At 26.1% G+C, this 25888-nt stretch overlaps 1 protein-coding gene across 1 annotated transcript in view; it reads right to left on the bottom strand.

The window, feature by feature from the left end:
* LOC129605995 (putative uncharacterized protein DDB_G0277255) overlaps positions 1–25888 on the bottom strand; it is a 60703-nt gene that overhangs the window by 7854 nt on the left and 26961 nt on the right. Inside the window, exons 2-3 of the mRNA XM_055516038.1 lie at positions 11689–11898; positions 6085–6225 (exon numbers count right to left, since the gene is read on the bottom strand). Of these exons, the coding sequence (XP_055372013.1) occupies positions 6085–6225; positions 11689–11898 (351 nt within the window). The remainder of the gene's footprint in view (positions 1–6084; positions 6226–11688; positions 11899–25888) is intronic.

The following is a 25888-nucleotide window of genomic DNA, read 5'->3' as shown; positions in this document are numbered from 1 at the left end:
GATTATTTAAAAATTTCGATTACCTTAATTAATTTAAAGATTTTGTTAGACCAATTTTATTTGTTATTCTTAATTTACGTACTTATATGTGCAAATATTTTCTAATTGAAGCTTATTATAAGGAAATATAGGTTGAGTAATAAGAAATTTCATTCGTAAAACTAGAAAGCAAATGTGGTATTCCTATGAGAGGATAAATAAATTCTTTGAATAATTATTTGTGCAACCAAAACAGTGTTCCTTAGGAAATTCCAATAAAAGGTTTAGTCTTTTGTTCTCTTTTTCGGCTCAAAATTAAAATGTATTAGCCAACATTTCAGGAAAAGTTTGTAATAATTAAAGGAAATAATGTTGCATAAACATCCGCTTCCCATCCCATCTGAGAACTTAGGAAAGCAAAATGGCGTAACCCGCAATCACAAAAAAATAGAATCAATCGTGTACATATCCGTAATATTAATTTCCAGTTTAAAAATTTAACATTGTTAAAAAGCAAAATTTCGTCTTCTAAGCTCCTTATATTTTAATTTCCCTTTATAGCTCAGATCTCTCATATTTAAAATTTAATGTAAATGTAAGTGCTTATAACTTTAAAAATAATCGTAGGTAACAAAATATCAAAATTCATGAAATTCACTTGTGAATTTTAAAATTTATATTCCTATTATCGAATTAATTTGTTTTCCATATTATTTAGATTTTACATTTAGTTATTCTTATCTATTTTTGTCAGTTTAATTTCACTTTATTTCAAACTTTAGAATTATTCTTAAAATTTAGCAATAGTTTTTCGCATATTTCAATACATTGAATGTTATAACCAATGCAATCATCATTGAATTAATGCGATCTATATCTACATATAGGTACATATATGTTTGCGTTTTGGTTGCTATACAATGAGTTTTAAACACGTTGAACAGAAAAATGTAGTAACACAATGTACTGTAATATATGTAAACGAATTCAACAACATTTATGCAGCGCTTTTGCGTATTTCAATTCGATTATTAATGATAACGTTAACGTTGTTAACCTCTGCTGAATGCAGAAAGCAAATTAATAAAAAAGATTCTTAAGTATAAGCAAAAAAAAAAAAAGAAAAAAACTCTAAAGCCATCAGGTCAATAAATCAATAAAAGAGCAATCACAAATCACATTTTCATCTTTGTTGTCGTTAAATTGTTTCAATGTGATTTGATTTGGTTTAGTTCGGCTCGGTTTGTCATTTCATCGCAATAACAAAGTGCTCAATAATCACTTCCTTTTCTCATGTCCAACAAAACAACAAAATTGATGCTTACATTGATATAGAATCACAATTGTTTTTATTTCTTTCCGCTTTCAGATTATCGAGAGTATCCGACGATTTGATGTTTTTGTTGCAAAAGTTTATTTTTTCGTTGTTTTTAAATTTTTTGAGTTTCTTTCTCTTTTTTGAATTTGTACTGGTTTCAATTAAAGGATACAGATATCACCTGGACGATGATATACGAGAATCTCTGTTTGGATTTTTGTTTTTTTTTTTTTTGAGTCCAATTAAAATATTTTTACTTTTCTGATGCAGAAAATAATGAAAGTTTCTAATAAAAATTATTTAAGATATAAGAAGAAATAAAATAAGTTCAATTGATTTTTATTTCTTCGTGGCTCTAAAAATATTGGGTTACTTTGTGTTTTAAAACTAAATTAATTTGAGTATTTACAAATGAAATGGAAAAATAATGAGAGTAGAAAAAGTTAGTCGTGTCAATATATATGAATTTTCTGCATGATATTGGTTCTGTTGCTAAGTTATGTGCGTTTAACTTTTTACTGACCATATTGCATAAAATAAGGAAGGTTATATGATGGCACCAAAATTTCGGATGTCGAATTTTCAGTGGAAACGCACTTTTCCATAATAAGGAAGCGTAAATAAATTATTTTTAAAAAGATGTCGGTTCGTCGGTCTTTCGGTGTGTGCACGCGTGTATCTCATATCTCAAAAACTATTTTTGTTGAAATTTGATTAAGAACCGATTTTTGATGTGAAGTTAATTTGGCTATGGCACGGTTGATCAACTTTTGGGATGTATTTGACTTCATGAACTGAACCAAACTTAAGAGCGTAAATTTTATAAGCACATTTAAATCCATTGTTAAAGTAATATATGTATATATTTTTCTTCATAAATTTTCAGAAAAACAAAAATTGCTTTATAAAATTTTTTACTCTGTGTGCACAGTTGTTCAAGGAAGTTTTAACATGATTAACACTGTTTTCGCTAGTACTGTAATTTCTTAAAACTCAACAAAATATGTATGTATGTACCTTAAAAAAATCACCTATATAACCCATAGATTTCCCACCGGATTCCACATGTAATAATCATTTATCTTGTAAGTGTTTGTAAATTCAAAATGGCTTCAGTAAACCATTAACATTTATTTTATTACATTACAATTATTTGTAATAATTCCGTGTATAACAGTACTAAAAAGTTTTGTGATTTGAGAGATTTTCAAATTAAATAAAAGTTTTAAGTATCAGTCTCATCAGATTTTTCGAAATTATAAAAATGCCATTGTAAAGGAAATCATGAAAGTCAGAAGTAAATACATTTTAAATATTTAAACATTCTGGAAAATTTTACATGTACCAATTTAAATATTACCATAAATTTAAAACTTAATTAACATTATATTCAATATCATAGTACATCATTAAATATTTCAAAATAATAGAAGGACTTTCCTTAAAACATTAATCAAGAGCTATTGTACCGTTATATGACAATGTAATAATGAAATCAAGAAAAGAGATTACAATAATTTACAGTTAAAAACTAAATTAAATTTCCCTAAGCAATCAATATAAATTTGCTACATATTGAAGATGTAGTTGAAGCTCTCTGGTATATTTTCCTAGAAAGAAGTATAACAAAATAAGAAGCACAGTACATTAACGTTACATTAAATTCTATAGCAAAGCACTAGTAATAACGGTGGCGGCGTGGGATATTTCTTTAATTTTTCTTTAATTTAACATTTATTTTCTTTTTATTTTACTAATTGTTACAAGTAAAACAAAAACTATATAAGATCAGATAATAACAAAAAAAATAAAAATAAAACTAAAGGAGAATAAAAAAAATTACAAAATTTCTTCATCAAAATTAACCAAACCACCGGGCATTTAAGTTTCAGCAATCAACCAGACAGTTATTCAATCACTAACAATAGGTAACTTAATTGTTGATGACTTCTACTGATTACTAATATAAACAGTATAAAAAATCAACACAAAAACAAACTTACAAAAAAAAAACAATCGAATCACTTTGCAGGAATAGAAAAATAAACGAAAATTTAAAATCATTTCGCGAATCTTCATTTGTAACGTAATGAGATGAAAAGAAAACCACACACAAAAAATCCAATTCGCTAAATAAATTGCAAAGAATTGAAAAAATCAAGGAAATTTGCATTTTGATCTGCATGGTGTCCGGATGTACATAAATTGATCGATTGATTGATGCACTCTTAACTCAGTTATATATACGAGAACATGAAAACGTACATGCTTATATGTCAAGCGGATGGGCTTAATATCAAATTCGTAGTACCAAATGTATACATACATTTATATATTGTATATGTATATACATGAGATATGCATATTAAAGACTTGTTATTAAGCTTTGTTTTTCTGTATAACATAAAATAAAAACTAAATAAAAAATTTTTGCGAAAGCATTGTTATTTGCCGATAACTATTTTGCCTTTTAAATCTCATACAAATTACAATCATTAAATTGAAAACAAAACAAATGTATATATTTTTTGTATGTATGTATGTGCGTTAATTTGTTGTATATAGTTTCAATGTATAGTAAGAGAAATGACTTTCTTGGGGGCAACAAATCAAACGAGATCATCTCTTTCATCTCTTTTTTTTTTATTTATTGAAATTATTTTGCCTTAATTGGAAATCTCCGGATTCTTCCAAAAGTTTTTTCTTTATTTATATTGTAAAAATGTGTGTTGTGTGTATTATGCAGTGTGTAAAAACGCGTAAGTAGATAACTTCAAAGGTTCTCGAATTGTCTCCGAAAATAAAATTTAAAAAAAAAACATAATATAAAAATGCAAAACATAAATATAAAAAACATAATATAAATTTTAATGGTAGAGAGTGTTTCAGTAATATTAAAGTACAAACGTGATAATTTGTTAAAAAAATTTAAACAGCACATTGAAATTTTCGAAAATGAATTGGTAAATTTAAATGTTTCACTCCCGAAAATAAACATATAATTTGCTGATGACCGACACATAAATAGACGAAGTAGCAAGTAATGCTTTTTAGCTTGTGCTGAGGTTTTTTATCTTCTATTGAATATTTTCAAAGGGATTCATAAAAAAAAATGAAAATCGTATTATTCGTCTGTCTGTTTATGCGATTGTTTACAAAATTATTAGGTTTTTGATAAATATGGTTGATTCTCTGTGTGAAACTAGTTTTTATAGAAGATAGTTTTTTTTAACCTCTTAGGGTTGTAGATTGTAGATTTTAAGGGAACCGAGTGGGACAGGAGTAACTCGCCAAGCCACCGCAGCCAATCTTGACTTATTGTAGCCTCTCCACGCTCCCACCTATAATATCCCCGTCCTAACCACAAAGCCGGAGATATCTCTAAGGGAGTTGGACAACAGTTCCAACACTTAGGGACCCATGCCCAAGACAGTCGCAGAGAATGTGCACGAGCCTGCCGTTATGAAGTGAATCGGTTACACAGCCCGCTAATTGTGAAAACAAAATAAAAATTCAGCAAAAGCTCTTAGGGTTACAACCGATAAAATTCTTAAAAATATTCTCTTTCGTAACTTTTTGTATAAAAAAGCCGGCAAATGTATTCTTTAGGAAAATATAGTTACATTATGTCTACTAATCAACATACTTTGTTAATTCTAATCCTAATTCTTCTCAATTTTTCTCTTGTACTTTAAGACCAATTGGTTTGACAGGACTTTATTTACTTTTTGATTTATTTTAAAAATATTTTGACATTTGCGCTTAGATAAATTCCAATAGTCATTTTATAAAAAAAACCTTTTTTAGCAATAATGTAACTTTTAAATATGATTTTATAAACAGTTTTCAGCTACGCCTTTTTAAGATATTTTAGTTTTCTTTTTTTAAATTTTGTATGATTTTCTAGGTTTTATTTTACATAAAATAAATTGGCAAATGGTTTCAAAGTAAATCCACATTGGGAATTTGTCTGAGAGGAAAGATATGAATCCTCTGTGTAGTTAAAATAGTTTCTGAAAATAACTGAATTCTACTTGAGTAATAAAATATCAGATATTTTAATGGTATGTCACTTGAAATATCTTAAAATTAGTATTTATTACATATTAAGTTCTTACTAGTAAATTCTCTTAGATGCGACACTCTATATAGGTCTATATAATATGTATTATACAACAAATACCTATTCGTGTACATATAGGATTAATATTTTTATAATATGTAGCAATATGTACGTGTATGCATACATATGGTCAACTTATTACAACAGTTCGAATAATTCTAGAGGAATGATCATTATTACCACCATTAAAATATCAATGTCACATTGATCAGTAAATTTTCTTTAGCATAAAAACATTTAGGATAAAAAAACTTCGCAAAAAAATATAACCTTAAATTTAGAAGATTTATTTGACTGAAGTAAGAAAATTTAGAGAATCACAAAAAAAGCGTATATTTTTAAATAAACGGACCAAAAAAAATCCAAGTGATTTGTGCAATTTGATGTGACACTAAACGATTGATCATGTCATTCTTTTGTTCTTATACTCTTGTAAAACGATGTAATCAAAACGCGTCGCTAATCGCTGATCTTTTTTTATGAATTTTGCGTTTTTCTTCTTAAATTTTCAAGTATAGAAAAAAATAAAAAATAAGAGGCAAGGATTGTGAACAGCAAAAAATATTTTGTTTTTTAATTTGTGTGTTTATACTGTTAATATATGCTGTTTTTGTTTTCATTTTTTTTATAAAATTTCTTAATTCATAAAAACTTACTCACTAACCTTCTGAAATTAATCTTTCACGAATTTCCCACGCAAATATCGTCGGATTTTCTCTTTTATATTGTTCAATTTTTGATACTACAGCCGGCGTTGCCACTTTTGGTTTTGAACCACCTATTAAACCAGGTGGTCGTAACGTACCTGTAAAGAAATGATTAATTAATATATTTATTGTATTTTAAATTTCTTAGTGGTGTTATTAAACTAATTTAATAGAAAAAAATATAATTAAATAAAAATACCACGAGAAGTTTGACAGTTAAACTAATATTAAAAATATGAAATTTTGTATACATATATATATATATATATATATATATCAAAATAATTATGTATATATAATATAAATTTATATAATATGTATACTAAAATTATAATATATGTGTGCCATAATATAAAAGATTAATCTTTTCCTACAAATTATGAGCAAGATTTTTGTTATAAAAAATTCTATTTCATTCGCTGTATTCATGAATTATAATTTATATTTACGAGAAGGTTACTTAGAAATAATGGAATAAAGCTGACTTAATTCAATACATATCCTACAAAACTGAAGTTAACTGCATTTTGGAACTGTAATAGATTTAAAAGGCAAATTGCTAGAATATTTCAGAAAATTTGCCATTCCTGCAAGAAATCGTCGAAAAAGAAATATCCACTGGCTTAAAATTTCCGTCGGGAACAAAGAAAAAACGCTAAACCGTTCCAAATTTATTCTTTATATAAAGACTTCTAATTAAAATTCATTTTACTTTTTGATGAAAATTTAAGTTTATTTACAATAATATTTCTTCATTCTAAATTATTGTAGTTGTTTGTGAATTTTAAAAGTTTGCAGGTGACGTTTTTAATTTCTATTACATAAAAACTGCTATATATGTAAGTAATTTGTGCAAATCCTAATTTATAATGTGTCTAAGAAAAGGTAGACATATCAGGAAATAAAAGTTTTCCATAAATTAGAAATTATAATAATATGAAGTATGTAATTTTTAAATTAGGAAATCACCAGAGCCTTATTAGACTTGGTTACTTGAAATTTCTTTAAAAAATTTCTTGTGCACAAATACTTTTACTGTACGTTAAATACAAATTCCTTTTTTAAAATTGATTGTAAAATGGTTTTATAAAAAAAATTTTATAAAAAAATAATAAAATTAGTAACACGATTCTGGGAGCTGTTGTGAAACAATAGAATAAGCAAGTGTATCTGTTCAGGAGCTAATCTGATGTACACAAATGTTATTCTCTAAACCTAAAACAAACAGAGTTGAATTTTAATTATAAAATAACAATAAATGAGCGAATCTAAAGATATGTAGAAAATTTAGTTTGAATTAACCTTAGTTAACACCTGAATCTATTAAAAAAAAATTTATGCAAATTTATTGAAAACAATTAATCGTTTACTCTAATTACACGCTAACCTTTATCCGAATACAAAATATGAACAAAATTTGCATAAAAATCAAAATGATTGCACATTACATCATAGCGGATGCAAAATTTCCGTGTTTTATTTCTATTCCTATTGAAAAGTGCAATTGTGAATAAATTTTTCCCGTGTTCTTTCATTTTGTGTTTTAGTTATTATAATCTACCTGTGTACATGCAAATGCCAATAATATATACATAGAATAAGTATATGAAAGTGCAAGTAAGTAAAATTAAATCATTGTAATTTACGCGTTCTGAAAATTTTTATTTCACACAACTGCTAAATTGAAATTGAGCTTGAAATGAACTTAAATTAAAATTACAAATATTTATTTTTTGTCTTTCAGAGTTTTGAATTAGAAAAATAAAAAGACAATTTGGAATTGTCATGTAAATGAAGCCCTCGGAATTTTTGTTTTTTTATTTTCCTTTATTTTTGCTAGTTAATTGATTTTAAATATGTGAAGCTTTTAGACTTCCTCTCTTCATTACTTAAACTCATTATAATGAGGCTTTAAATTTAATATTATTAGAAAAGAATGAATGATTTGTTTAGTGTTCACTTCCGCATAACATCCGTTGTTCAATTAATTCTCACAATGAATGTAAATTAATTTTATATAGATGTAATTATTTTTACTGTAATTGTATGTATTCATTTAATTATTAATGTTAAAAAGATTTAATTGGAAAAGTTTTAAATAAAATGAATTTAAGAATTTAATTGTACAAACACAATGTTATGGTTAGATATAATTTTTAGCTATGGTTAAATAAATTGTTTTGAGTCAAAACGGGTGTAAATTTGTGCAACTATTTTCTTAGGATCTCTTTTTTCTTTGATTGGAACTTACTTTTATCAAGAGAATTTTGGAAAATATGAATTGAGTGTACAAAGAAAAATCGTAAAAAGGAAATTCATTTTAAAACGTAAATCTGCATAAATCGCAGAGAACGTTTGAGTACCGAAAATTGTATTTATGATTTCAAATTCAAGCTGAGGAATTTTGTCCCGTTTTTTTTATTAAAAAGAGACTTTGCACATTCTTCTCGTTTTAGCTTATTTTTCCCAAAATCGGAAAAAAATTTTCTTTTTTGTTTCAGACTTTCCCTCTTACGTATGCATTGATTAATGATATTTTCGTGTACATTTTGGGCAAGGTAAATAAGATACTTTAATTTTTAAGAGTTAAAACAATAAAAATTTAGATATACTTTATTCATTTTGAACGAAGATAATATTATTATACCGTGTTAAGTACTGTCATTTCAAAAATATTTTCCATTTGTATTTTTCCAAAATGAAAATTATTTTTCTCTATGCATTTCTGCGAAATTTGAATGGCGTCTTCTTCTTTTTAAGATACAAAGATTTTCTCCACGTCTTCTGACCGTTTTCCGAGACAGTTTCAAATTCAAATCTTTCTTAATTAGTTGCAGAATCTTAGTTGAAATAACAAAAAGATTTTTCATATTTAAGTGTACAAAATACAGCCCTGTCTTAATTGTCAATTATAAGTTTTTTTTTGTATTCGGATATTCTGTTTTTTATGTCTTCTTAGAACATTTGTGTTCGCTCTTCCCATTTTGATTTTCTATGAATACGTCGACAATATTTGTAAATAAAATTTATTTGTTTTTAATGTAACAGTTTTAAAACCTCAGAAAAATTTTAATAATTTCAAACTAAAGCTTGAACAAGCATTAAAATAGTAAATATTTTTCAAACTTTCTTATTGGAAAGTCTACAATATAATCGAAACTGTACATTTGTGACATTTGTTGTATTGATGTACCGAAATCTCACTATGTTAAACGCAATTTAGAATGTTGTAAATTAATAACATAAAATTTATTAAAAGACTATTATGACTTAGAATATTCTCCTATTTAGACAAAAGAACCTTAACGGCAAACTAATTTTGTTAGAATAAAATTTTAACCTGTCATAATACTAAATTAAAATCTCTTTTGCTTTTAATACTTTTCCAAAAAAATTTTGAAAAAAGTGCTTATTAGTTTCACTCTGTCCCGTCCGTCTGTCCGTTTGTCCATCTGTCCGTGTGTCTGTTTACAAAACTTCTACACGCTTAAAGATAGAAAGCTGCAATTATGTACACAGATATTTACTAAAACCTTATTTCCATAGAAGAAAATTTTGACCTATTTCGCCCCCTTTAAAACTAATGGGTGGGCTTAGAAAATTAATTTATCTTATTACTTATGTTATTAACTTAATACTACGTTAGTTTACAATTTCAATATTTTTAATTTTACTTTTTTGTGCATTATGACCTTTATATACTTCTTAACAAGATTAATTAAATCAAATTCCACATATTAAATAGGTCACAAATACTCTTAATAAAGTTTATATTCTCGGTTATTGGATTGGCAAAATTTCATAGAACTCTTTAGAGCAGAACTCCAAATAATCCCTAGAAACAGAGCATTCCATAAAAATATGTTTAACATTTAAAATATTGCCACAAAAGGAACAAGTTGGCGCACTAGTATTTTCAAATAGATATTTCTTCGTGAACAGCGTGTGACCCAGAAGCAATATCGCAGCCGAGGGTGTTGATAATATTATTATAATTTATTATATAATGTTATATAAAATAAATAAATAAATAAACTAATGGGTGGATTCTTCAACCAAGGATTATCATATTTGAACTTTGAAAAAACGAAATGGAAGTTAAAATTTACCGTTATCTAAAATCCATTTTTTTTAAAAAATTTGACATCGTTTTTCTCCAGATCGCATGTTTTAGGTGTCTGAAATTTTAGCAGCTTTTAGGCCCTCTCAAGTTTTCTCTTTTCGAAATTTGTAAAATTCGAATTTTTGGCATTTATATTTCCGAAAATGCAAGCAATCCCAAATTTCTATAAAAACAGAAAGCTAACGGTAAATGCTATGCCATTAAAAGATATAATTATTTTCCTTAACTTACGCCTTTAACCCCTATATTCGAGCAATATATTAACGCCTCTTTCAATTTTTTTTTGTTTTATTTCAAAGATTGCATACATTGCTAATCCTAAATGTACTCAAATTTTTGAAATATTATTGTATATGAATGAAAGTAATTTTAAGTAGTAATTATCTGTAAAAATTATTGATAAAAGCAAAATTTTCAGTAATTGAAAAAATTTATTTGCAATTGAAATTATTGTTCAAGGCAAATGTGTTACTTCAATAAAGTTGGGTCAAACCAATGCTGTGTGTATTATAGCCAAAAGTTGTATTATAGCACTTTTCCCTTCAAAAAGTGAAAATACTGCTACAAAAAACAATCTATGTATACCTACCACACTATCAAAATTATTTTCATTCATATACGAAACTATTTCTAGGATTGCATATATTTAGGATATAAAATTTATATAAAGAGTGGTTAATTGCACGAGTTAAGAAAAATAATTATATTTTTTAAAGTTATCGAATTTATAGTTAGCTTTTTACGTTTATAGAAATTTGAAAAAGATTGCGGTTTCGGAAATATAAAGCGTCAAAAATTCAAATTTTACAAATTTTAAGAGGCATAGCTCGAGAGGGCCTGAAATTTTAGCAGCTAAAAGCTGCTAAAATTTCAGGCTCCCACTTCCTTGGGTCTATAAGAAAAACAACATCAAAAATTTTAAAAAACAACGGATTTTATGTAACGGTAAATTTTAACGGCCATTTTGTTTTTTTAAAGTTCAAGTATAGTATGCGTTTGTAGAATTTGAAAAAAGCATATGGTTAAACTACAGTAAACAGTTGAAAATGGCATTTCTAGGGTTTTGGGGATGTATAACTTTTACAGGGGACTTATAACTTTTAGGTAAAAATTATCAACGAAAATTAGTTTCTAGTAAAGATCTATGTACATATAAAATTTCAGGTTTCTATCTTCAAGGGTGTAGAAGTTTTGTAAACAGACACACGGACAGACGGACGGACGGACAGAGTGAAACCAATAAGCACTTTTTTCCAAAAAATTTTTGGAAAAGTGCTAAAAACTAATTAATTTGATTCGAGTTATTTTGTTATAAACTTATATGGTAGGTCTAATATAATCAAAATGTAATATTATTACTATAATTCGATTGCCAAACCCAATTTTATCACGATATTTAAATACCACACATATATTTAAAAGTTATATTAATACTCACCTAATAATTTTGAAACGGCACCCTGTTGTGTTAACATATGCTGAGCTAAATCATAACCTCTAAGACCAAATCTTGATAATTCTAATAAGCGATGCTGTGAGACTAGCGCTGACAAAGTTGATGGTGATGGATTGCCACCACCAGGAAATATTCCACCACTTGGACTCGGTACTGTACCTGTTGCTGATGGTACTGTCGGTGAAAGACCAACTATAAAATTAAGTTAAATAATAAAAATTAAAAAAAAATTTAAAAAAAATATATTTTCATAAATATTAAAAAAAAAATATACGAAATTAAAAAAAAGCAAAAAATAAATTTATTTCTTTAATTTTCCAAATAAGGAAAAAACATAAGTTCCAACACAATAAAACAACATTTTATGTGCGTACAATGATAATAAGTCCATTTGGGATTTTATCAAAATCATATCAAAGAATTCCAAAACAACTATTATTACAATTTCTCATACAATACGATAAATTTACCATGTAGTGCCTATTCGTACCCACGTATGTATGTAAGTACTCGTATATTAAGCAATGATCAGAAATTTCAAACGAGGTGTGAAAAATAATTTTTTTAAAATGTCCATAATAATGTGAGAATAATTTTAAGGACGACGGTAGCAATGAAAAAAGAAACATAAAACAGTTTATAAACAGCATATACGTATACTTCTATGTATATAAAAGGTTTTCATACTTATGGTTATGTTATATTCTATGTATGTACTCCTAAATAGGCTTAAAATAAAAACAAAACTATCGAAAATTCTTAACAGTCAGCCTTTAAAATTCCATTACAAATATATGAAAAATGTAAGTTTCACTAAATATCACCATTAATGTCAGACCAACAAGACTAATGCGGTAGGTGATACGTCATTTATTCCTGATAATTCCCTCACTATACATACTTGCATTTAATTTTATACCTACAGCTCAGAATAAGGTAGCGAATAAATGTTACTAAAAAAGGACTCTATATATTATATATAAAATTTATGTTGCACATATTCATATGGACATGTAAAAATTGCAATGAGTTATACTGGAAAAAAAGTTAAATTTCATCACGTTTTGGAGTCAATCGACAAAAACGCTTAAGGAATTTTTTCCATGTTATAATCTGTTTTTTGTTTCTTTTTTGTTTGTTGGGTTTTAAAGTTCATTTTAAAACAATAAAAAAAACTTATAAACTTGATAACAAAATTTTTTAAATATTTTCAATCACTTTGCTTGTAACTTTTTAATACCTTTCCAATTTTTTAGCTTTCTAGATTCTTTGTTTTTTTTTTTGTTTTTTGTAATTGTCGTCATTTATATTATATAACAAATGAGAACCAAATATTTCAACGTGAATTCTTTAACATTCAGAAGAATTCGCGTACAAATATAAGTTGGCACAATAGTTAGACAGCTGGCTAACACCGCACAATTTGTAAATGATATTAAGCAAGTAAAATCAAATGATTGCTTAGCATTCCAATAAATTAATATGAAATTTCTTTTAAAAATTTATTTATATACAAACATAACATACCTAATGCATAAAATAATTTAAAAAAATACTTTTAAAATATGAAATGAATCTGGACTGTGAAAAAAATTCTTGAATTATTTATAATAAAATTTGCAATACACACACAAACTCAAGGCCCTATAGTTTTACACTATTTCACATTTATTATGTTGACCTTTCGCTTACATAGGAACATGCCAAATTCAAATTTTTGTAGCAATCAAGTTATATATCAATAAATGGTCTAAAAGATCCAGCATAGCTAAATTTTGCCTAAAAGAAAAACATTTTTTTTGTCCATGTTCGGGTAACCATATTCAAAGATATTATCTTTAATATTTCAAAAATTAATAAAAATATTAATATCAAATTTTTTAAAGGGGGGTTCAATTACATCTTATATAGTTTTACAAATTTCAATGGGGTGTCTGCAATGACTTGGTTAGCTGCTATACAACTCAAAAAAGTAATTTTAATTCGGAAAAATGATAAACTTAGATTTATGAAACTTGGCAGTTTTATCTAATTTTGTCCAATTATATGTCAGGAATATCCGTGAAGTTTTATTCTAAATATTTCCAAAATAGTTTTTTATACTCCAATTGTCAAGGTGCAGGATATAATTCACGTTTCTTTTTTTCCATAAGCATTTTTAAAATTTCGCAGCAAAGTGGTGGCAAGTATTTGAAGTTTTGGCACCTTATACTTCCGAAATTGTAATCATTTCTAAATTTCGATAAATGCAGAAGACTAACCGTAAATGCCATGCCATCAAAAAATATATTTATTTTTCTTAAATCACGCAAGTAACTCTTGAATTCGGGCATTTTGTTAAAGCCTCTTTTAATTTTTTTCACTCGTCCTAAATGTATTTAATCTTTGAAGTGTTTTCATATATGTTGTTGAAGGGAAAGTGCTGCGATATGCACAATTATAAGAAAATATCATTATTCTTGTTGGATAGTTTATCATATTACGAAAAAAAAGAAATACTCTATCTAGTGCATTTCTCTTGTACCGTTACTTGATAAAGAGGAGTTTATTACTCTAAGACTCTTTGTCTTAATTACAATAAAATATAAACCTGTACAATAGTTTTGTGCAAACAATAAATTTAAGTCAACGTGAAAAGATTGATTGTGAACTAAAATGCGAAATAAACACCATAATTGAATTTTGGCAACTAAAATATAAAAAACTCTAAAAATAACAGAAGAGTTATTACAAGATTTAAAGATTCTCCACTTTTAACTAAAGATATAAAATACTGAAATAGAACACAGTTACCAGATTGCTATAGAGCTCTACTTAAATCAAACTAATTTCTCATAAATGAATTATTTTCCAAAAATATTTTATATACATGTGTATTTATTTATCATTTTCAACAAATTAAACGGTGGACAGGTGTGTTAATTAATTTCATTTTATTCTATTCTAAAAACAAATGCACTTATATTATTCATTATATTATCTAAAAGTATCTATAAATCTAAAATATTTTTTTTCATATATGATTGTGTGTATATACTTATGTACAAGTAATAAACATTAAATTATTTATTCAATAAAATTGCTCGAATTTTAATAATAATATTGTAAATTTCATTTTAATTTCTACTGCTGAGGCTCCTATGGGATTTAATTTATACATATTTTACAATTAATATGATTAAGATCATAAAACTTAGATATGAATTATGTATATTTATGGTAATAATATAAAAATTAAAAAAAAAAATAACCATTATGTGAAGTCATACTAGAGCAACAAATAAGGTTTTATTTTTGAGTTATTTAAACCAATGAAATTCGAAAATATTTATTAGCAAAGAAATATTACACGTATTACCTATTTTCTACTGGGAATTGCGAAATTTTCGTAAAAAATGAATTGAATCATTCGCTTCTTAGTTGTCAAAAGTTTAACATTTATTTGTATTTTATATGAAAGCAATTTAATTTTAAATTTAAAATTTAAATGTATTCGAGTAAATGAAAAAATTAATTTAATGGGCCTATGTAACGGAATAACCTACCATACACAGCACAAATGTACGTTTGTTTATTTTCAAATTCAAAATTAATTAATTTCAAAATATAATTCCCTTTAAAAATGTTTTTGCTATAAATTGCTACTAATATTTTGTCTTCAAAACTCGAGTTTCTGAAATCCTTAAATTTCAAGCAAGCTTCTAAGCATGTTGATATTTAGAGTGTAAATTCAATTTTTCATACATTGACTTACTCTAAATAACTTTCGCTATCGAAATCGATGAAATTGGTATAAGTAACAATATATCAAAGGCGGCAAAACCGTTTTTAATTATTATAATTCACTGTATTTCTATACTATTAGTTTGGACTTAATTGAGATGAATGCAATAAATTAAAGTAATTAATAAGCAATCATAAGTTTCAAATCCTTTCAATAAAAACTATGTGATATCATCAATATCATTTTTAAAATATTTTCACTTTCAATAATTCGACATAAATAGTATTATTAATTACAGCTGATGAATTGACAGAATCATACAACCATATTACACATACAATATAAAGAATTCTAAATTCAATATTTAACAAAAAAAAATTGTTCACCACACTGCCACAAAAAAAAAAAGTTTCTGTAAACCTAAATTTTAAAATTTATATGTTAATTTTTATTAAAATCCATTAATTTTAAATTGTGCATTAAATTACATTTATTATTTTTAGTAATAAAACTTGATTAAAAATTTTCCAATTCGGACTCAAATAATTTCAATATTGCATTTATTAAATTAAATTAAATCATATATAAGCTGATTTATTTTCCACAATAAGAGAAATAATAAATTTATTAATAAAAAAAAATTTCGAACATGTTTTGTATGCCAAATCATATTTAATGGTAAAATTGTTACGATTCCAGTTAACTGTTATACAGTACTATATATTCACAATATGTATAATATTTATGTACGAATATTATTCAGTGTTAAGTTTTTTTTTTGTTAAAATATTTTTACACCTTATTATTCGCATACACTTTTTAATAAAGTACTTTATAATTATAATATAAATATGTTATATATATATATATATTTGTATAATAAAAATATTCCAATAATTTATACTACTTTTTTGCGCGACAAACTCCAAAATATAAGAGAAAAAGGAAAAATGTGAATTGAAAAGTTGGAAAATAGATAACGTGAATGAGTAGGCAGTTCAATAAGTTGGTATAACTAAATAAGCAAGCAAGTAAGCAAGTAAGCAAAGATTCAACTTAATTTAATTGAAAATGGTTGATTTTAATATAAAAACGCAAAAAATAATAAGAAAGCAAAAAAAAACACTCCACGAAAAATATTTTTTTAATTTTTTCCTTTTTGCTTATCTTTTTCTTCATTTCATTTTTTAGTTATACAGTAAATCAAGTCTATATAGATTGACTAACTGTCATAATTTCAAATTAATTATAAAATATATACATACATACGTTTTATGAATTTATAAAATTTATTTTACATATATAAGGTAATGTGCACTTGAACGCGTATAAAAACTACTCAAACTCATACATTAAGTGCAAATGTTTTAATTTTTATAAATTTGTGTTATTTAATTTTAATTTTTTTATTTTGAGCTAGAAAATTATAAAGATACGGTAATAAAAATCATTTTTTTTAAATAATTATAAATTTCCTAAATAGCTATTTTCCAATAAAATAAAGATTAATGTACAGCTTCTGTAAATTTCACATTGCAGTGCCTATTTTAGTAAACTCAATTTAGACTTTTCTAAAACTACAATATTTTAAAAACTTTAATTTAACACATTATGAGCGGGTCGGGTACTAGTACCCTTTTGTGTGGATTGTCACTTATAAGCGGGCCATGTACAAGTACACGCTGCGCGGATTGTCGCTTAAAAGCGGTATAATTTCGGAAAAATGTCGTAGAGCAATAATCGCTTTCTTGTTTTACATGTAATTGAACTGCTCTACAATTAATTTGATCTGTGTTTTTTTTTTTAATTAAAAATTAATTTGATCTGTAGTTTTCCAGATAGAGCTCTTCAAAGTCAGAATTTTTTTTTTAATGTTTTTTAAAAATTTGTCGAAAATTTGTTTTATTTTTTTATTGATGCGCTAAAATGAGAGCTAAAACCCATATAATATTTTCCTCTATCCTCATAGTTTCCCCAGTAAAACGTGTTAAATGTGTTTGAAAAACATGCAAAAAATGCTAATTTCATACATTTCATCCAAATCATTCTTATAATTTAAACAAAAATCTTATTAAATTGGTATTTTCGAATTTTAGAAAGAGAAATTAAATTTTTTCACGATATTTTTTTCAGATAATTGAATATGATAAAAAGTTTTCGCGCAAGCTTTTACAATAAAAATTTCATATTGGTATAATTTTCAGCTTGAAAAAACAAAATACAAGTTTCTGATGACAGGTATTGTTCTTATTAATAATAAAAAAATTACATGGAATTCATCGTTCAGAATGAGGAAATAGTTGTATAGCTATAAAGTTAATAAATTTTGTTTTTTACTTTTAATTATGCTCCATTATGCTCACGCATACATACATACATCACTTAGTACAATTTCAGCCTTTTTTAAGTTACAGCATCGATGAAAGGGATGTGCATCTATGAAAGATCATTTGCTCATTGAGAATGAAAAAATTTTTCTAAGGCCAGTTCAATCGCTTATAGAAAAAATCCCATTTTTCATTTAATAATAAATACCAGTTACGAGTAAATAATTTATTGATGTCAATGTATATATACGTATTACACATATGGTAATAGCAGTTGAATAGTTGTATGTTGGTACATTTTTAATCATTAGTAATTTGAGTTTTTCTTTTTTAAAATAACAAAAAAGAGATTGCGTGGAACTGCTACTGCACTGAAAAATAATTGTTTTTGCCATAAGATACTCATGCGCTCATACTCACAAATAAAAAGCTTGACATACATGTCTACAAATATGTATATACTTACGCATTATTTGTGAACATTCACCTGCAAATTGAGAATCATAAATTAACACAACAATAGGCTACAAAATTGGTCTTACAACAGAAAAAAATACTGATTGTCTTTTTTCTTTCCCCTCATACACACTTACATATTTTCAATTTTCATGATTACCTTTTAACACTAGATGGCAGTGTTTATTTTTTTTCTGTTTTATTGTTATTATTTGGTGCTCTTTGAAATATTAGTTTATTACGCGTTCAATATTCCTTGTTCAATATATTCGTAATTTTGAATTATGTTTCACCAACTTTATTCAATTTTTTTAAATGGTTAACTTTTTTTTAAAGTTAGGCTAGTAAGTTAATTTAAAAGCAAAAATAAAGTAGAATACAATAAAAAGTTAACAAAAGCATGTTAAATGACTAAAAGTATAAAGTTATGAATTTTTAAATATTAAAAATACGTAAGAAGAAATTTGTTTGTTTTTTTTTCAATACAAGTTATTTTCTAAGGAAAAATTATGCGATAAGTTAAGATATTTTTATATTCCTTACTTATAGTTCTGTCAATGATCGTTATAACGTGTACGCACATATACATATGTATATATGAATGTATATTTGAATTCTGTCTACGTTCAATCGGTATCTTCAATATTTTATTTGTAAATAGTATAAATGATTTTATACGTAGGCTAAATCTTTTCTTGTTTTTAAACGATTTATCATCATCCAATAGAATGGCTTTTAAGGTAAGAAAAAATGCCGCTACCGTACTGTATGTGAAGCATTTTAATATACAATTTCTGTCACTCATCTACAACATAATATTGAATTTGTACACAAGGATAAAGAAAAAACAATAAAAAAAGTTTTAAGAAATTAAAACTTTAGACCCTAAGAATTTAAAATGATGATTGATGGATTACCAAAAATGGTAGTCTTAAATTTTTAGACTATTGGTTTTATACTAAAATTACTTATACAAACTGTCTAGCTCATCTACTGGTTAAGAAATTGTCGGTTTACTAGTTTTTTAGCACAAATAATATTTCGAAGAGGTGAAAAAGATACAAATTGTTAAGAATGGTGGTACTGAAAGAAAAGCCTCAGTGGTGAAGCCTAGAAGACACTTATACATTCTACTCTTCTGTAGTGAATAAACTGTTATTTCTTAAATTACGATTATTTCTCAAAAGCTACTCAATTTTTTAAAATACAAATGTAGGACGTGAAATATCCAAAACATGCATCATGATTTGCAGAAACTCCAATTTCTCAATTTACAATTTGTAAAATCTAGTACGACGTTATGGTGCAGAGCACATATGTGGCAATTCAAAATACAGAAAATGATGTGTATAAATTAGAGTAGTGATTGCTTCAATTAAGCGCCTATTATTCGATAATCTGAAAACTTTGTAAATAAATAGAATTTTTTTTATCAAAACTCATAACCCAATTTTCATAATTAAAGGCTTTTAATATACTGTGATGAAAGGATATTCGTATACGTAGATTACTTATAATGATTTTGCTTGATATTCTAAAGGGTAAATAGCCTAAGAATAAAACCAAAGAGAATTAAATCAAAATCATAAATATTTTCATAAAAAATCTTATTCTATTGATGATTTTTAAGTCGTCAACAATATTTTCATTCTACTGAGATAAAAATTCCTGGTTTTCTTCAATTGTGGCATTTTTGTACATATGTATAAAATATAATAATTCAAAATTCTAAGCATAACTTATTTAAGTTAAATTCCGTGATATTTTATAAGTTGTTTTGTCACCTTACCATATTTTTTTGTTTTTGCATCTTTTAGATTCTTTCGAGAAGAAAAATATTAAACGTAAATAATTCCATTTTTAAAAAACTACATTTTTAATCATAGTTTTGTATTGATATTTTATTTATATGCATATGTATATATTTTAGTACAATGTCAGTATTTTTAACTCGTTAAATTTATAAAAATCAAACGAATCGGGAATACTAAGTGATTAAAAATATTTCATATTTTTATAATGAGATTAAAATAGTGTTTAATTACTTACAGATTTAGTAGCTAGATAACTAGCAACATTATTTTAATTTTACTTTGTCAATTTTAAAGTTAGGTAATTTGAAACCGGAAGTGCTTGAATTTTTCTGTCAAGTCTATATAGTCGCAGGGCAAAAGAAAAATTAAGATAATTAGCGGGAGATTTTCAAATATTCAAAATATTACAAAAAAATAAAATTGATTTCAATTAAATAAGATAATTTTGTGGTGTTCGAACTTGTCTTCATTATAAAGGGAATTTAACAAAATTTTGTACGAAATTATTTTTGATATACTTTCATTCAAAATATGTAAAACAAGTGTTAGCATATGTAGGTTATTGTTAAGAACTTGATATTTAGACATTTTCAAAAATTCACAATTACTACGAAATTAATAAATTATAAGCAAATTGAGTATCTTGGTGGAAAATAATCTAAATTTTTTAAATGCACAATCATATGGGCTACCTTGTTTCAAAATAATAAAATTCAATATTCTTTAAACTTTTTTGTTAAAATTCATTGATTTGAGAAATTTCAATAAAAACGTCTTTTTCTTAGTATAAAATAATAAGAAAAAAAAACAATAAAACAAACATATTTTGAAAGTGTTAAAATTCGAAAATTATCGTAAATCTAAAATTAAATGTTTAAAATACTTTTAAAATTTCATTATTAAAAAATATTGTTGTTCAAGTTGTTAAACTGTATAATTTTTGATTTTATCAAAAACAGCAATTCAAAACCAAAATAAAAGTAATAAAGAAAAAAAAATGTGAAATGATTTTCCAACTTTTTGTCGTGGTCCTTGAACAAGATTGATAACAAAGCAACACCAAAAAAATTAATTTTGCAAATAAATTTTTTATATGTGTATGCGTTCATGCACAATGTTATGTTGAAATCCCCATATGGCTATTGACAAGAAACCGCAACTTGACATTCAGTACTTGTGGCATCATTAATTGACCTTTAGTGTAATATTTGACACTTTTGGTGTCTGCGATGGACTAAAATGAATTCCAAAAACAATAAAAAAGATATTGAAAATATTTTCTTTTTTTGTTGTTGTTCATAGTATTACTTTTATAGCAGTAATAATGAGTAAAGAAAAAAAGCTCATGTATGTAACACGGTGTTACAGATGAAGAAGTCCGTAATAAACCGGTACCATATGAAGAAAGAGAAGAATCGTTTAACAAAATAATTTTAAAAAGTTTCAATTAAATCTAGCTTACATGAAATCTTATATGCTCTATACTTTTGTAAACTTTAAGCATTAACAAAAAGCAGCTTAGTTATAGGAAAACTTCTACTAGTAAAATGATTTTCATGGTTCCTTAAGTATATTTTAAGTGAAACTTTTTTTCTTTCTGTACAAGTAAAACTCATTTCTTTAACTTTTTAGAATATTTTTCAATTATCTTATCAAGGATCTTTGTCCTTATTGGAATGATTGGAATGATGAACTTTTTTGTACAAGCATTTATTTCATTATTTCAATGTTTGAAATAATTGTTAAGAATATGTGAAACCCTCATTTAGAAGAAATAAAAAGTGCAGTCTACTTAGTTCCTGTTTTTTTTTGAGTTCCTGCTCTGAACAGACCATCTGTCTTTCATGAAAAGTTCTTTATTAGCTTTCAGATGACGACTTTTTTCTCCATAAACAACTTATCCAGTTTCTGTAGACATTGGAACTTTGCTTAATTTTTTTAATTCAAATTTATATTGAGGAAAATTCAGTAATACCTTCCTTCCGTTGGTCAGAATCGGTTCTGTAGTTCTCAGTATTTTTTTTAAGCCGCCACTTGGGAAAATCTTCTTCAACAAGCTAGGGATTTGTAAGCCATCATTGAATAAATTACATTGTCAACTCTGTGATACCCGTACGAATTTGTTATCCTATGTGCAAATAAAGATGCCATAACTGACTATGGGACAGACTATGACTTTAAGTTGCCGTATTACCATATTAATTTATGTAAAATTTCAGTACTGTGTGTTTTACAAAATACTGTGTGTGCCAAACTACTATTTAAGTTGTATGGCAGGTACCAGAAGGAGCCAAGTAATTTCAACATCTTTTATGAGACACATTGGCTTTGGCCCTACTAATATATTCGTTTGTGTGAAATTTCAATACCATAGCTTTTATAGTTTCTGAGATATAGCCAAATAACTTTTGAAGTTGTATGGCAGGTACCAGAAGCAGCCAAGTAATTTCAACGACTTTTATCATACACATTGACCCTACTAATATATTCGCTTGTGTGAAATTTCAATACCACAACTTTTATAGTTTTTGAGATATAGCCAAATAAATTTTGAAGTTGTATGGCAGCTACCCGAACCGTTACCCCGATCATGTCCAATTTAAATGGGGTTCTGGCACTTACTACAATAAATCATTTGTGAAAATTTGGTGAACTTAGCTCAATTAGTTTTTGAGTTATCGTTGGGATGGACGGACGGACGGACGGACGAACGGACAGACAAAGCTAAATCAACTCAGAATTCGACGCTGATCAAAAACATACACTTGAGTCTATATCTAAGACCGTTATTTCTTAGCGTTACAAACGGTAAGGCAAATTTAGTATACCCTTCGAACATACGTTCGTATGGGTATAAAAATTTATAAAATTTCATTTAAAAAATGTTGATTATCTTTATTATAAGGTCAATTAAGAAATTATCGAAAAGAGAATTGAAAACTTTTTGCACACCATCAAATTAATTAATTTTTAATTTTCAAGAATTATCAGCTTATGAAGTATTTTATTAATTTTGTATCCTATTGTGGATAAACGGAAATGTAAATGGTAATAATTTTTTCATTTTAACAGAAACAAAAAGTCTACGGGCTTTAAAGTTAACAAAGGAAAAATGTAATTTTTTTTGTATCTCCACAGTGCGCTAAATGTTGGTTAAAATATTGACTAACATAAATATAGATAGTTATAAAGGATACGTGTGTAATATTGTAATCACAATTGTATGTGTGGAATTTTAATATCGAAAGTATATTTTTATACGTGGAACTTATAACTAAGAGTCATTAGCTATTAAAAATCAATACTAAATTTAGTATTGCGATTTCTGAAACCCAAATTTTAACAGTCACAATGTAAATGTATACGTAAAATGTATTGTATGTAAAAAACTAAATAATTTTAAGTAACCTTTATAAATCTCATACCTAATAAGTGATCTTTAGAAATCTGTAAGCAAATTTTTTCATCGTAAGAAATTTAGGAAACGCAAAAGGAAGTTCAGCTCTTCTTATTTGAAAGGTGACATAAAGAAGAATCTTACCGTAAATGTTAAAAAATTAGTTCTGATTCTCTCGGAGTAAGTAGTTTATTTACAAAGCTAAAACGTACTAAAACAAAAAAAAATTAAATAAGTTATAGTTGTTCACTAAAATTACCTTTGCTAAGTGAGATATTTTAAATGTTTTCTTTCTAAATAAAATCAAAATTAATACAAAAATTAAAAACATTCTATAAAAACACGCGATAAGTTAATACACGCGTACTTGTTAAAACCGTAATAACGTTGTTTCCATTTCGTTGTTTTAAAATTTAGTAATTAATAATTAATATAACAATTAATGTTAATATAGTTGTATGTACATATATCTATGTATTAATAGAAAAATGTATGTAAAATATTAATGTAAGTATGTTTGCATTATAACTTATACTAAACATAATTTTATTTTTAATTAATATTAATTTGTAAATTAAAAACTTGAGGGAAAAGGCAAGGTATCCACATTTGAGCGAAATGACTTATTTCGATTATTAAGAAATAATAGAACTAGAGTCAAATTAATTAATATGTGCATTTATTGAGCAATTCTTGCGATGTTGAATCTTGCGACCTTAAATAGACGTTGAATATTTTTTAAAAAAGAAAGAAAAATCGACTATTTTCAAATACAGTTTTTGTTTATATAAAAGATATAACCTAGACCTAAACAGCCTATATATACTAGCTGCGATAAATTTGCAAATTACTATAAGAAAAATATATTACTAAAAAACTGTGGAATTTCTTTTAAATTTAAAAAAATACTAATGAATCTACATTTTGTGAAATAGAAGATTAAGCGTAATTACTTATGTAACATTTAATTCAAATTTTTAATTTTTGTGTAAACAGAAAAACAATAAATTCTCTGTTTTTGTCTTTTGAAGCGTACGTATAACCTAGTAGCAAAAAGCGAACTAAGAGGCAAAATTTTATTCATATGTATGTCTTCAATTGCGATTTAGTTAAATGCTTAAAAAAATTATAATAAAACGAGAAAAAAAATAGAGTTGACCTTGTCAACTCTGTGATACCCGTACGAATTTGTTATCCTATGTGCAAATAAAGATGCCATAACTGACTATGGGACACATTAATTTATGCAAAATTTCAATACTGTCTGTTTTTCAAAATACTGTGTGTGCCAAACTACTATTTAAGTTGTATGGCAGCTACCAGAAAAAGCTAAGAAATTTTAACAAATTTTATCAAACACATTGGCCCTAGTACACATTGACGGACGGACGGACGGACGGACGGACGGACGGACGGACGAACAGACAAAGCTAAATCAACTCAGAATTTGACGCTGATCAAAAACATACACTTGAGTCTATATCTAAGACCGTTATTTCTTAGCGTTACAAACGGTAAGGCAAATTTAGTATACCCTTCGAACATACGTTCGTACGGGTATAAAGAAACCTACCAAATAAAAAGGTATGCAGTTATGATATATTTGCAATTGATTCTAATAAATATTATGCAAAAATTTGATGTAGAATTAAAGGGCTGGGAAGCTGTTTTATCATAATTTGGATGTTTATTAAATATGACCGCCCTTACTTCAGTTTAATAATAACTTTTAATATATTTTTACAAATTTTACTATATTTTTTTAGTTCAAAATCAATTAAAATATAGCTTGTTCAATATAAAAAGAATTTTAAGCAAAAACTATTAAAGCAAAATTATTTTAAAGTTGTAAATTGCTTATTTAAAAAATTCTATAGCATGTAGAAGAGGATAATTGAGTAGGGAAGCATGAGTATGTATAACAGCACGACATGTATTTATATAAAGAGCTAAAAGAGACCAAAAGATAATTAATCCGATTTAAAATTAACACTTCTTGTAGTCGAGCTTACAAGCAGCAATTTAAGCCTATTTTCCTATTGCTCATTGTTTTGTTTTTATTTTCGAATAATTTTTATTTCTTTTTCTATTCTCATAATAGTTCGTAAATTGAAAATTGATTGTTATGTTAGGTGGTTGCGGCTTTTTTGCGAATATAATCAAATGAAATTTCTTAGAAAAACTGCATTTCAGCAAAAAAGAAAAAGAAATAACAAAATAAAGGTAAAAACAAGTAACATAATAGAAACCAACAAAACACGAATAGTTTGCAACAATAATAAGAATAACAAAAAAAAAATACCTGAAACATGTCATTAGTAAAAAGCACTTCAATATTACAAGGGTATCAGTAATTCTGGCACCCTTCACTGTCTCATTTCAGATCACATCGCTATCTATATGCACATTGCATATACTAAACTTATATTATAAAATATAATGTGTGTGCTGTCATCTATCGAAA

Source organism: Condylostylus longicornis, unplaced genomic scaffold, assembly GCF_029603195.1.
Source record: "Condylostylus longicornis isolate FDR11 unplaced genomic scaffold, ASM2960319v2 ptg000016l, whole genome shotgun sequence".
In the NCBI taxonomy this organism is placed as follows: Eukaryota; Metazoa; Arthropoda; class Insecta; order Diptera; family Dolichopodidae; genus Condylostylus; species Condylostylus longicornis.
This window is presented reverse-complemented; position numbering and strand designations above follow the sequence as displayed.